At 29.3% G+C, this 15,489-nt stretch overlaps 2 protein-coding genes and 2 long non-coding RNA genes across 6 annotated transcripts in view; 1 reads left to right on the plus strand and 3 right to left on the minus strand.

The window, feature by feature from the left end:
• The window catches only part of raskol (Ras GTPase-activating protein raskol), a 449,557-nt gene that overhangs the window by 283,382 nt on the left and 150,686 nt on the right, over positions 1–15,489 (minus strand). The window lies entirely within an intron of this gene.
• On the minus strand, positions 73–2,458 carry LOC146721750 (uncharacterized). The gene is made up of 2 exons (XR_014925518.1): positions 637–2,458; positions 73–523 (listed from the first exon to the last, which is right to left on the minus strand). It is a non-coding gene; the product is annotated as an uncharacterized LOC146721750 (long non-coding RNA).
• LOC146721751 (uncharacterized) lies at positions 2,485–5,209 on the plus strand. The gene is made up of 2 exons (XR_014925519.1): positions 2,485–4,645; positions 4,759–5,209. It is a non-coding gene; the product is annotated as an uncharacterized LOC146721751 (long non-coding RNA).
• On the minus strand, positions 7,873–9,855 carry LOC146721752 (dynein light chain roadblock-type 2-like). Of its 3 annotated transcripts, none has more exons than XR_014925514.1 (4): positions 9,452–9,855; positions 9,075–9,230; positions 8,626–8,947; positions 7,873–8,539 (listed from the first exon to the last, which is right to left on the minus strand). XR_014925514.1 is itself a non-coding variant. In XM_085486321.1 (4 exons), the coding sequence occupies exons 3-4, from the start codon at positions 8,668–8,670 to the stop codon at positions 8,328–8,330; spliced, it is 270 nt and encodes an 89-aa protein (XP_085342447.1). In that variant the 5' UTR covers positions 8,671–8,947; positions 9,075–9,230; positions 9,452–9,853; the 3' UTR covers positions 7,873–8,327. The 3 variants fall into 3 exon arrangements, 2 of the variants coding, with proteins under 2 accessions (XP_085342447.1, XP_085342448.1); XM_085486321.1 differs by having other exon boundaries at positions 8,613–8,947; positions 9,452–9,853; XM_085486322.1 differs by lacking the exons at positions 9,075–9,230; positions 9,452–9,855 and having other exon boundaries at positions 8,613–9,051.

Below are 15,489 nucleotides of genomic sequence, written 5' to 3' on the forward strand. Positions count from 1 at the left end.
ACACATCACATACCAATGTTCAGCTCGTACGACAATAAAAACAATGATAAATTATTAAATTAAGGCCATGTGTAACGAGCAATACGAAATTATTTTATTATTTAGAAGAAAATTCTTAATTTGACATAATAATTACACAAACGTTTCGAGCTCTACTTGCTCCTCTTCAGTGCGCAAAAAAATAATGATAATAAATACCCATAATAAATAAATACATACATAAAGTTCTAATAAAAAAATCCGCAATACATAGTCAATATAAGTTATATAGTTAAGTCATAGTTAAAACGCAAAATATATTTACAATGAATTGAAACCATTAAAATAGTTCAACAAAGTAAGAACCCAATTAGAAGCAGAATGATTCGTCCGGTTATTCATAAAATATTTTAGAATTATTAATAAAAACTCGGAGTGACACTTATACATTGCTCCAAACGAACCACTTATCGTTATTTGACGAAAGTCCCTCGATCTGGCAATGATTATGTCCATCTTCTCCAAATTATTTGATATTTGTTAACTGAATTTAGAGAATTTATTCAATTGTAAAATAGGATTCCACTAATGTGTATGTAAAAAAATTAAAAATTACAAATTAAACTAAATACTAAAATATTGAACCTTTATGCTTACAAATTGTTCCGAATAACTTGAGATGACGATGCTTCTAATTGTTGTTGGCCTTATTGTTAGTACTTGACTGTTGTCTAGTCTTTTAAAAAGTCGAATAAATAGGTGTCAGATCTCACAAAATAAACATTTACATAAGTCTAAAAATTCGATATTTCTTCTAGAATGTCGAAATACGCGTTGTTAAGCAATTCGGTGTCTGTGTTATTATTTATACCATGCCTTTGTTCCTTGATGTGTATCATTTCCGAGATAAGTCTTTTATAATAATTAGATTCAATATCAAGTATTTTAACGTTATCCCAATCAAAAGCATGTTTTTTATTTATAATATGTTCAGAGACCACAGAATGCTTGGAGGAATCAAATTTAATATTATTCATATGCTCTTTTAGTCTAGTGCGTAATTTTCTTTTGGTTTGCCCAACATACGAAGCTTCACAATCCTTACAATTAATTTTGTAGACAACATTATTATTATTGTTATGCACGTTTTTGTCCTTGTGGACTTTAATAAATTTGTTAAGATTATTTAGACAACGGTATCCTACTCTGAAATCTGATTTTTTTATTGTCGATGCTATTGTCTCAGAAATGTTATTAATGTATGGAATGACAAAAAATTTTTTCTTGCTATTATCTTCTGCAATTTCTTTTTTTCTATTGTTGTTAAACTGTCCATTGTTTAAAACTCTTATTCTCTTATTTATTTCTTTAAAGATCAAATGAATAGGGTAACCGTTGTCCAATAATATTTTAATACACAGTTCTAAATTTTTCTTATGATATATGGGATGAGATAATAACAATGCCCTATTAATAAGATTATAAATTACTCCTATTTTATGGCACATAGGGTGACTCGATAAAAAAGATAGTACTCTACCTGAACATGTCTTTTTTTGAAACCAATCTAAGTGTATGACGTTATTTATTATTTTAATGTTTAAATCTAGAAAATTTATGCTTCTATTAATTTCGTATTCAATCGTAAATTGTAGTCGTTGATTGTAACTATTAAACTTATTCAGTACACTATCAATTTTATTCTTTGGTGCCACCATAATAATGTCGTCTACATATCTATAATATATTCCAATACCAATGTCCAATTCATTAATTATTGATTCTTCAAGATCTTGCATAACAATATTAGCAATTATTGGCGACAACGGGGAACCCATAGGTGTGCCATAAACTTGCTTGTATACAATGTCATTGAATGTGAAGTATGTTGACGACAATATAAATTTAACCATGGAAATGAATTCATTTTTTGGAATTAATGTATGTGTATTGATATAATTCCATCTATTGCTCACACTTTCTATTGCAAGATCTATCGGAATGTTAGTAAATAGTGAAACCACGTCTAATGATATTAGAATATCTTCCGCACCAATTTTCCTACCCGCTAGCTTGCTGTAAAGTTCAAAACTATTATTTACATTACTTTTTCCCGTAGGAATACTATTTGAAATGATTTTATGTAAAAATGTGGCTATCGAGTAAAGCGTGGTATTAATCGATGACACAATTAACCTAAATGGAGTATTCTCCTTGTGTATTTTTGGGAGACCATAACATTTTGGAAGAAGGGAGTCGCTGGAACGTAGTGAGTAATATTCTTTATTAGAAATGTACTCTTTTTTTTGCCATTTCTTAAGAATATCGTTTAGTTCCTTTTCTATTTTGGAGGATGGGTTCTTTTTTATGATAGAATAGGTGTTATTGTCTTCAAGTAAACCTTCCATCTTATTCGTGTAATATTCTTTTGTCATCGCGACTGTTACGTTGCCCTTATCAGCCCTTGTAAAAAGAATATCCGGATTGTCATATATCCTAATAAATTCAAAGACAAACATATTAATCCTCTAACCAGTACTAACGAAAAATGGTTTATTAATTTGACTGACACAATAATTCCTACCAATGTCACTAATCTATTACAATTTGGAAGTAAATTCGGCCTGCCGTTTAAGAATGACAAAAAGTTGGCCATACACGAGTTTATCAAAGATATAGAAGGGAATTCCACTAGTTCTAACATGAAAAATTTAAATACATTACGTAACAATCTGGTTCCACAACTTTCCTATTTTTTACACGGCAAAACTAAGTTTAATTCAACTCATGAAGATTTGATTAGTATGCATAGATATACAAGGAGGTTTTGCCATGATAATCCGGATATTCTTTTTACAAGGGCTGATAAGGGCAACGTAACAGTCGCGATGACAAAAGAATATTACACGAATAAGATGGAAGGTTTACTTGAAGACAATAACACCTATTCTATCATAAAAAAGAACCCATCCTCCAAAATAGAAAAGGAACTAAACGATATTCTTAAGAAATGGCAAAAAAAAGAGTACATTTCTAATAAAGAATATTACTCACTACGTTCCAGCGACTCCCTTCTTCCAAAATGTTATGGTCTCCCAAAAATACACAAGGAGAATACTCCATTTAGGTTAATTGTGTCATCGATTAATACCACGCTTTACTCGATAGCCACATTTTTACATAAAATCATTTCAAATAGTATTCCTACGGGAAAAAGTAATGTAAATAATAGTTTTGAACTTTACAGCAAGCTAGCGGGTAGGAAAATTGGTGCGGAAGATATTCTAATATCATTAGACGTGGTTTCACTATTTACTAACATTCCGATAGATCTTGCAATAGAAAGTGTGAGCAATAGATGGAATTATATCAATACACATACATTAATTCCAAAAAATGAATTCATTTCCATGGTTAAATTTATATTGTCGTCAACATACTTCACATTCAATGACATTGTATACAAGCAAGTTTATGGCACACCTATGGGTTCCCCGTTGTCGCCAATAATTGCTAATATTGTTATGCAAGATCTTGAAGAATCAATAATTAATGAATTGGACATTGGTATTGGAATATATTATAGATATGTAGACGACATTATTATGGTGGCACCAAAGAATAAAATTGATAGTGTACTGAATAAGTTTAATAGTTACAATCAACGACTACAATTTACGATTGAATACGAAATTAATAGAAGCATAAATTTTCTAGATTTAAACATTAAAATAATAAATAACGTCATACACTTAGATTGGTTTCAAAAAAAGACATGTTCAGGTAGAGTACTATCTTTTTTATCGAGTCACCCTATGTGCCATAAAATAGGAGTAATTTATAATCTTATTAATAGGGCATTGTTATTATCTCATCCCATATATCATAAGAAAAATTTAGAACTGTGTATTAAAATATTATTGGACAACGGTTACCCTATTCATTTGATCTTTAAAGAAATAAATAAGAGAATAAGAGTTTTAAACAATGGACAGTTTAACAACAATAGAAAAAAAGAAATTGCAGAAGATAATAGCAAGAAAAAATTTTTTGTCATTCCATACATTAATAACATTTCTGAGACAATAGCATCGACAATAAAAAAATCAGATTTCAGAGTAGGATACCGTTGTCTAAATAATCTTAACAAATTTATTAAAGTCCACAAGGACAAAAACGTGCATAACAATAATAATAATGTTGTCTACAAAATTAATTGTAAGGATTGTGAAGCTTCGTATGTTGGGCAAACCAAAAGAAAATTACGCACTAGACTAAAAGAGCATATGAATAATATTAAATTTGATTCCTCCAAGCATTCTGTGGTCTCTGAACATATTATAAATAAAAAACATGCTTTTGATTGGGATAACGTTAAAATACTTGATATCGAATCTAATTATTATAAAAGACTTATCTCGGAAATGATACACATCAAGGAACAAAGGCATGGTATAAATAATAACACAGACACCGAATTGCTTAACAACGCGTATTTCGACATTCTAGAAGAAATATCGAATTTTTAGACTTATGTAAATGTTTATTTTGTGAGATCTGACACCTATTTATTCGACTTTTTAAAAGACTAGACAACAGTCAAGTACTAACAATAAGGCCAACAACAATTAGAAGCATCGTCATCTCAAGTTATTCGGAACAATTTGTAAGCATAAAGGTTCAATATTTTAGTATTTAGTTTAATTTGTAATTTTTAATTTTTTTACATACACATTAGTGGAATCCTATTTTACAATTGAATAAATTCTCTAAATTCAGTTAACAAATATCAAATAATTTGGAGAAGATGGACATAATCATTGCCAGATCGAGGGACTTTCGTCAAATAACGATAAGTGGTTCGTTTGGAGCAATGTATAAGTGTCACTCCGAGTTTTTATTAATAATTCTAAAATATTTTATGAATAACCGGACGAATCATTCTGCTTCTAATTGGGTTCTTACTTTGTTGAACTATTTTAATGGTTTCAATTCATTGTAAATATATTTTGCGTTTTAACTATGACTTAACTATATAACTTATATTGACTATGTATTGCGGATTTTTTTATTAGAACTTTATGTATGTATTTATTTATTATGGGTATTTATTATCATTATTTTTTTGCGCACTGAAGAGGAGCAAGTAGAGCTCGAAACGTTTGTGTAATTATTATGTCAAATTAAGAATTTTCTTCTAAATAATAAAATAATTTCGTATTGCTCGTTACACATGGCCTTAATTTAATAATTTATCATTGTTTTTATTGTAAAATTACATTAAAAGTATGTAAAATTACATAAATAATAAATGTAAAATTACATGATAAATAATAAAAAAGTAAACATTTCTATATTAGTACATCTATATTATAAATAAATAATTTTTAATTATTCTTACATCTAAATTATTTCGGCTCGTATATTTGGCCTACTTTTCATGCTTTATTAATTTTAAACATTTCTATTATTTATCGTGTAACTTTACACTTATTATTTATGTTATTTTGCATATTTTTGTGTAATATATTACATATTTTTTTTATAGTGTTTATTAAATCTAAAAACTCACCTTTAAAAAAAGGTAAAAAAAGGCGACCAGTTAAGGGCACACCATTAACAAAAATTATCCATTGCAAACCCATGTACAATAGAATTGTATGAAAAATTATCGATTATAAACCAATGTACAATCGTAACAAAAGTAATGAAATAAAAAAAAATTGCGCCAAGTGAAAGTAGAAACTTGTACCAGTGGAAAATTAAAGTTGCAGACATATATAGAGTCGTATAATGAATCAATAAAAATTTAAATTTGCAAATGTAGAATTGTACCATAAAAAAACTTATCTTTTAAAAAAAAAGATAAACAAGATGCCAAGTCCATGCGCCATGTGAAAAAGTGTTAAACAAAAAAGTATTTTTAAGTAAAAAAATCTATCAATTGACAAAAATTTATGTTCTAAAATTAATATCTCTACAAAAAGTAATGTCCAATTATTGCGCGAATAAACAAACATTTTTATAAAAAATTAAAATTTAAAAACTTATGCAAATTTAAAATTAATATAAAATAAAAAGAAATAAAAAAATTTTAGTTAAAAAAACTGGGCGCGCTGCAATGAGTTTAAAAGTAACAATTTAATTTTAATATCATTAGAATATTATTTAGAAGCGCGCCCAGTTTTTTTAACTAAAATTTTTTTATTTCTTTTTATTTTATATTAATTTTAAATTTGCATAAGTTTTTAAATTTTAATTTTTTATAAAAATGTTTATTTATTCGCGCAATAATTGGACATTACTTTTTGTAGAGATATTAATTTTAGAACATAAATTTTTGTCAATTGATAGATTTTTTTACTTAAAAATACTTTTTTGTTTAACACTTTTTCACATGGCGCATGGACTTGGCATCTTGTTTATCTTTTTTTTTAAAAGATAAGTTTTTTTATGGTACAATTCTACATTTGCAAATTTAAATTTTTATTGATTCATTATACGACTCTATATATGTCTGCAACTTTAATTTTCCACTGGTACAAGTTTCTACTTTCACTTGGCGCAATTTTTTTTTTATTTCATTACTTTTGTTACGATTGTACATTGGTTTATAATCGATAATTTTTCATACAATTCTATTGTACATGGGTTTGCAATGGATAATTTTTGTTAATGGTGTGCCCTTAACTGGTCGCCTTTTTTTACCTTTTTTTAAAGGTGAGTTTTTAGAGATTATATCATTCATTTTTGTATATGATAAGCATCTTTAAATAAATAAGCAAATTCAATTTTTCTGGCATTTTCTTATTTTAGGTACATATATATCCAATAATTAATATACAAAATTAAATATTATTCATCACACAATTTGTATCAAAATAATATATTTTTAAAAATTTATTTTAAATTTATTTAATCATTTTTATCATTGTGATTGTAGTGGCAAGGATTTTATTGCTCAGTGTCATTGCAAGCATCTGGCCTGTATATACCATAATATATTGTGTAATACATTGGCTAAGTATGACAATATGGATTTTGATAGATTCCCATGGAATATTGGAATTTTGTCAGACTTGCAGTCATCCACCACATATGCAGCCTACAATTAAGGAACGCATTTATTCCATATTATTTGCTTCCGTTATTGGCATAGTGCACATTTTTATATATCTCAATGCTGTAGATAGCAAAACATTTTGAAAACATGTATCTTTCTATGTTATCTGCTTTTTTGAAAATATTGCAGCAAATTTATTATGGCAATATGCTTGTCCTCCTGCAGTTAAAGAGGCTTAGTACTTTAATATAATCTTTATTATTTGTATCATTTCCTTTTTCTTGGGAATTACAGCAATGCTTTTGTACTATATTGTCTTGCATCCCTCAAAAAGACAACATACTTCAAACGCACCAGTTCAAGCAATGTAACTTTGATATTTATTTACTTTAAAAAATGAGAGATAAACTATACAATATGCAATTAACCTTATCTTATGACTTTTATAAATCTTATGATAAAATCTAACTCTCTCTTAATCTTTATTATGAAAAGAATCTCGGTATTATATGAAATAATTTCATTGTAATTAATAGTTTAACTTTCAAAAATTTTGCAAAATAAAATAACTCATACATTGTATTTCTACCATATATATAAAAAAAAGATAGGTAAATATAAATAAATAAATATATATTTATGATATACAATAAATAAATATATATATATATATATATATATATATATAAAATGTTGGATTTTTATTATATATATATAATTTTAAAAAATCTTTTTTATATGCTATTGAATTTTAATACATACAATTTTGATTATATGTATTTTAATTGATTATATTTATAAGTATTTTTATATTATCTTAAAAAGACTGCATAGAATTATTTGTGCGACACTCTTATATGTATGTATAATTAATAGGGACCAACTACACATTTTTTTTCCACTGAATAAAAACAATCTCAATATTAAAATTAAATTATAAAAAAGATACTGTGATATTTTATTGATGAGAAATGTACATTTATAATTGTATTAAATACAAAAATAAACATGCCATGAATTACTATATATACATATTTTCATAATTATCAAACTTAAAAATATAATATTGTTACCAAAGAAGAAAGCACTATTTAAAAACTCTAAAAGTTCATAATTTGTTAAATTAGTAATTAAATACTGCATTTTGTATAATTTTTAAGCTTTATTCTTTTATTTTTCTTTATTTAATTGAATAGATATTAACATCCAATGTAGCATACAGATTAAATTAACAACCAAAAAAATAAATCTTAACTTTGAAATATATTTTTGTTTCTTTTAAATATCAATCAACTGGATTTTGTACTACTATTAATATGAATTCTTTATCTGGTGCCATCATAATTTTATGTTTTTTGCTACGTATGCGCAAGAAAGTTAAATCATTTGTTGGATTCAAGTCACGTACGACAGAACGAGCTTTATCTGACAATTGACTTATCAAACCTGCGTATTGAACTGTTGTCGTATTATCTAATGTTGACTTTATAGGAATACCTAAAACAAATATAATTTTATAAATTTTTGTTTACAACTACAAGTAAATCATGTCAATGATCTCATGTAATACCTTCTGCATTCACCACTATTGTTCCAACTACCCTTTTATGAGACTGAATTTGTTTCATAGTTTCTTCAACCTCTTATAAATTATTTCATCGAAATTTATTAATAAAATTTTTATTTTAAATATTCCAATAACGGAAGCAAATCATATGGAATAAATGCGTTCTTTAATTGTAGGCTGCATATGTGGTGGATGACTGTAAGTCCGACAAAATTCCAATATTCCATGGGAATCTATCAAAATCTATATTGTCATACTTAGCCAATGTATTACACAATATATTATGGTATATACAGGCCAGATGCTTGCAATGACACTGAGCAATAAGATCCTTGCCACTACAATCACAATGATAAAAATGATTAAATAAATTTAAAATAAATTTTAAAAAATATATTATTTTGATACAAAGTGTGTGATGAATAATATTTAATTTTGTATATTAATTATTGGATATATATGTACCTGCAATAAGAAAATGCCAGAAAAATTGTAAAATAGTTCCTATAGCACTGATATTAGATTTATCTTGTTAAGCTAATCGAATGCTGCGATGATAACTAGCCATTGCCCAACCCATGCTCACAAGTGAGCTGATAATGCTACCTGCTTGATGTACAACTGAAAAAAATATAGAAGCTAATTAAGAAAATTATTAAAAATATATGCATACTCATACATAGGCATTTATATAATTGAAATATTATTGAAATAATAGCAAAATATCTGATTTTGTATCACAGACTGTAAACTTGCACATAAATTATTATGACAATAAATTTGCAAATAATAACATTAAAATTGAATGTAAAAATTGAAATTGAAAATTGAAAATATCTAACCCCGCACGCTGTCAATATAGCGGAGGGCAACTATCGCCGTCTGTTGTAAAACGTGCGAGATGGACATTTCCAATACATGCATCTATTCATGTGTTGTGTACGTGTGATATATGTGTGCGCATGTGTTGTATACGTGTGAATACGTGTAGCACGATACTACTATGTTTGCGTGGTCGATGATGATAATGATGACGGGGACGTTTCTTAAAAGAAATTTTTCATATTTCGACTTTGCAATTATATATCTCTGCTTACAAATCACGTAGAGCAGAAATAAAGACACTTTTATTATATAATTCAAACTCAATCTATCGATTAAGTCTAGTATAAACTCGATTGCTTCAGCCGTTATTGAGAATTCGAAATATTATAAAGACTCAAATGTCCGACTCGCGTTAAGATACACGGTGTCTCGGCTACGCCCTTAACTGGTCGCGAGACACTACCGTGTCTCTTGATAATAAAATAAATTCAAAATAATTTGACATTATATCTTAAAGCAACGAAATAATAATAAATTCTAGTGTAATTTATTTTTTATTCGCGCTCTTAATATTTTTATGGGAAGACTTCATACATCTCTCCCACTTTGAACATAAATTCCTGCTAGACAAAATTCGAGCAAAAATCCAGACTGCAATAAAAAAAATGAGCAGGTATTTCGAACTAAATAAATTAAAATATGCAATACTTTATTTAATCGTGGTGCGGAAAGCTGGTTTAATATGGGTCACGGAACTGACGTTTTAAATCACAGATTCGCGCGTTTGAATAAATCTAACGGTGTACATCCGCGTGTCCAGAGGAAAAGGAGATATATGTGGAGAGATCGAAGAAAGATGGAAGGCGGACAACACACAGGAAGAAGCGGGAGAAAAGAGAGACGACGTCAATCCTCTCACTGGCCCTGGCATTCGGAATCGCGGCTTCTACTATATACGTGCCTTTCTCGAGAGAAGGCAGAGAAGCGGCGAGAGAGAATCAGAATTTATCGCGACCTTCCTCGTAGATCGCTTGTAAACGTACTCCTTTCTATCTGCGGGACGAGAAAAATCGCGCGACAACACACGTCGATGTCGATTTTCTCCTCCCGCGTGTAGTTCATTCTGAAATACACGTTAAATCCTCGCCAAGAGCCTACATCCTACACTGTAAAAAAAATTTGTAAAATTACATTAAAATTATGTAAAATTACATAAATAATAAATGTAAAATTACACGATAAATAATAAAAAGGTAAACATTTTTATTATTTATCGTGTAATTTTACACTTATTATTTATGTCATTTTACATATTTTTGTGTAATATATTACATATTTTTTTACAGTGTATATAGGAGTCTAATTGTTTGTTAATACAAAAGTGAAATAAAAATAGAAAAAAATGCTCTCGCAATTTATCGTGAAAAAAAATATTAGCTACTACACAGAGAGAATTTCCTCTTAGAATTTGCCCTGAAAATCACGCTAATCGTGGATTTTATGAGTTTTCTGATTAACATTTACCCCACAATTAAAATATTAATATATACATAATAAAATTAATCGAACATATTTTATATATCCTATGGTAAATATTAATATTTTTCTTTGTGGTAAATATTAATCAGAGAAACTCTTACGTAAAAATCATCCAATACTTTTTTTTAGAATTTTTCCTGAAAATTATTGTAATTGTGGGACAATATTATATTAGAAGAATTTTGTAAGAGTTTTCTCTGATTAATATATGTATATTTACCACAATAAAATATTAATATCAATTACAATAAGATATAAAATATACTCGATTAATTTTACTATGTACATAGTAAAATTTACTAATAATATTTTTTATTGTGGTAAATAATAATAAATATTAATATATACATAATAAAATTAATCCAACATATTTTATATATCTTATTGTGGTAGAAATTATATTTTGACTCTGTGAAGTTGGCACGGCTTTTTTCGATTTTCAAAAAAAACATATGAGTTCTAGTAGCACTTTTAAGAGTTCTAGAGTTCCTGATAGGTTTCGCAAATAGTTCTGTCAATTTTAGGTCAAAAAACGAATTTTTTAAAAATGTCGTGCTAACTTCCCGTAGCACGACACTTATGCAAAAAAAATTTTTTATTCATGTATTTCGATAGATTTCGACGAGATCTAGAGTTCCTGATAGATTTTAACAATAGTTCCGGCGAACTATGCATTCTACGAGTTAAAAAACAAAATTTAAACGATATTTGTAAAAATTTTATCTTGTTGTGCTAATAGAAATATTCATTTCTCACGGCGCAATTTGCGAGCTCTAGGATAATTCTGACCTCCAAAATAATGTTCGACAATAGTTCTGTTATTATAGCACGACATCGCGGAAGAGTGTCGTGCTGGTAGAAATATCTATTTCTCTGGGCGCATTTTACGAGTTCTAGGATAGTTCTGACCTCCAAAATAATTTTCGATTAACCATAATTAACTTAATTAATTAATAAGCTATTATAGCACGACATCGCGGAAGAGTGTCGTGCTGGTAGAAATATCTATTTCTCTGGGCGCATTTTACGAGTTCTAGGATAGTTCTGACCTCCAAAATAATTTTCGATAATAGTTCTGTCGATTAACAGTAATTAACTTAAATAATTAATAAGATAATTATAGCACGACACTCGAGCAAAGGGTGTCGTGCTAAGTATATATCGCAGTTCTAGTGGGGGTTTTGGCCAGTTCTCGTAGAGTTCTATGCTTTGCAATTATTTTTAAAAATAGTTCCGGCGATTAAACATTTTTTAATAATTTTTAAAATTTTTTAATGTCCGATTTCAGCACGACACTCGAGCAAAGGGTGTCGTGCTGAGTATATATCGCAGTTCTAGGGGGAGTTTTGGCTAGTTCTCGTAGAGTTCTATGCTCTGCAATTATTTTCAATAATAGTTCCGGCGATTAAACATTTTTTAATAATTTTTAAAATTTTTTAATGTCCGATTTCAGCACGACACTCGAGCAAAGGGTGTCGTGCTGAGTATATATCGCAGTTCTAGGGAGAGTTTTGGCTAGTTCTCGTAGAGTTCTATGCTCTGCAATTATTTTTAAAAATAGTTCCGGCGAATAAACATTTTTTAATAATTTTTAAAATTTTTGTCGTGCTGAAATCGGACATTAAAAAATTTTAAAAATTATTAAAAAATGTTTAATCGCCGGAACTATTTTTAAAAATAATTGCAGAGCATAGAACTCTACGAGAACTAGCCAAAACTCCCCCTAAAACTGCGATATATACTCAGCACGACATCCTTTGCTCGAGTGTCGTGCTGAAATCGGACATTAAAAAATTTTAAAAATTATTAAAAAATGTTTAATCGCCGGAACTATTTTTAAAAATAATTGCAGAGCATAGAACTCTACGAGAACTAGCCAAAACTCCCCCTAGAACTGCGATATATACTCAGCACGACACCCTTTGCTCGAGTGTCGTGCTGAAATCGGACATTAAAAAATTTTAAAAATTATTAAAAAATCTTTAATCGCCGGAACTATTTTTAAAAATAATTGCAGAGCATAGAACTCTACGAGAACTAGCCAAAACTCCCCCTAGAACTGCGATATATACTCAGCACAACACCCTTTGCTCGAGTGTCGTGCTGAAATCGGACATTAAACAATTTTAAAAATTATTAAAAAATGTTTAATCGCCGGAACTATTTTTAAAAATAATTGCAGAGCATAGAACTCTACGAGAACTAGCCAAAACTCTTCCTAGAACTGCGATATATACTCAGCACGACACCCTTTGCTCGAGTGTCGTGCTGAAATCGGACATTAAAAAATTTTAAAAATTATTAAAAAATGTTTAATCGCCGGAACTATTATTGAAAATAATTGCAGAGCATAGAACTCTACGAGAACTAGCCAAAACTCCCCCTAGAACTGCGATATATACTCAGCACGACACCCTTTGCTCGAGTGTCGTGCTGAAATCGGACATTAAAAAATTTTAAAAATTATTAAAAAATGTTTAATCGCCGGAACGATTTTTAAAAATAATTGCAGAGCATAGAACTCTACGAGAACTAGCCAAAACTCTTCCTAGAACTGCGATATATACTCAACACGACACCCTTTGCTCGAGTGTCGTGCTGAAATCGGACATTAAAAAATTTTAAAAATTATTAAAAAATGTTTAATCGCCGGAACTATTATTGAAAATAATTGCAGAGCATAGAACTCTACGAGAACTAGCCAAAACTCCCCCTAGAACTGCGATATATACTCAGCACGACACCCTTTGCTCGAGTGTCGTGCTGAAATCGGACATTACAAAATTTTAAAAATTATTAAAAAATGTTTAATCGCCGAAACTATTTTTAAAAATAATTGCAGAGCATAGAACTCTACGAGAACTAGCCAAAACTCTTCCTAGAACTGCGATATATACTCAGCACGACACCCTTTGCTCCAGTGTCGTGCTGAAATCGGACATTAAAAAATTTTAAAAATTATTAAAAAATGTTTAATCGCCGGAACTATTATTGAAAATAATTGCAGAGCATAGAACTCTACGAGAACTAGCCAAAACTCCCCCTAGAACTGCGATATATACGCAGCACGACACCCTTTGCTCGAGTGTCGTGCTGAAATCGGACATTAAAAAATTTTAAAAATTATTAAAAAATGTTTAATCGCCGGAACTATTTTTAAAAATAATTGCAAAGCATAGAACTCTACGAGAACTATCCAAAACTCCCCCTAGAACTGCGATATATACTCAGCACGACACCCTTTGCTCGAGTGTCGTGCTGAAATCGGACATTAAAAAATTTTTAAAATTATTAAAAAATGTTTAATCGCCGGAACTATTATTGAAAATAATTGCAGAGCATAGAACTCTACGAGAACTAGCCAAAACTCTCCCTAGAACTGCGATATATACGCAGCACGACACCCTTTGCTCGAGTGTCGTGCTGAAATCGGACATTAAAAAATTTTAAAAATTATTAAAAAATGTTTAATCGCCGGAACTATTTTTAAAAATAATTGCAAAGCATAGAACTCTACGAGAACTGGCCAAACCCCCCCCCCCCCTAGAACTGCGATATACAGGGTGTCTGTCCATAGATGTCTGAGCAAATATCTCGCAATTGGTTGAAGTTACAAGAAAGTTTAATAAGAAGAATTTGCACGGCTCTAAGTCAGCTACAAAGTGCGCGTAATAATTTTTGTTCTACTCGTGGTCCTTTCGAGTTATGCAGATTAACATAGTTTTTTTAAATAGATACCTATAATTTTTTATGCATATTTGTATATTAGGGATCATTTGCGACAAAAATCATATGTAGTAAAAAATTCTTACTATGCATCGTTTACGAGATAATTGACATTTTATGTATGAAAGTAGTAAGTTGGATTCTAAGTATTTTTGAACGGTTTGAAATGTTAAAGAGAGTTCGGAGAAGAAAACATACAATGTTTGTTTATAGAACATTTATTAACACATAAATTGCTCGAAATTTTGACCATCATGTTCAATACAATATTCGATTTTTGTCGCAAATGATCCCTACTATACAAATATGCATAAAAAATTATAGGTATCCATTTAAAAAAACTATGTTAATCTGCATAACTCGAAAGGACCACGAGTAGAACAAAAATTATTACGCGCACTTTGTAGCTGACTTAGAGCCGTGCAAATTCTTCTTATTAAACTTTCTTGTAACTTCAACCAATTGCGAGATATTTGCTCAGACATCTATGGACAGACACCCTGTATACTTAGCACGACACCCTTTGCTCGAGTGTCGTGCTATAATTATCTTATTAATTATTTAAATTAATTACTGTTAATCGACAGAACTATTATCGAAAATTATTTTGAAGGTCAGAACTATCCTAGAACTCGTAAAATGCGCCCAGAGAAATAGATATTTCTACCAGCACGACACTCTTCCGCGATGTCGTGCTATAATAGCTTATTAATTAATTAAGTTAATTATGGTTAATCGACAGAACTATTGTCGAACATTATTTTGGAGGTCAGAATTATCCTAGAGCTCG

This window comes from Nylanderia fulva, unplaced genomic scaffold (genome assembly GCF_048542155.1).
Source record: "Nylanderia fulva isolate GAGA-0341 unplaced genomic scaffold, ASM4854215v1 Scaffold42, whole genome shotgun sequence".
Lineage (NCBI taxonomy): Eukaryota > Metazoa > Arthropoda > Insecta > Hymenoptera > Formicidae > Nylanderia > Nylanderia fulva.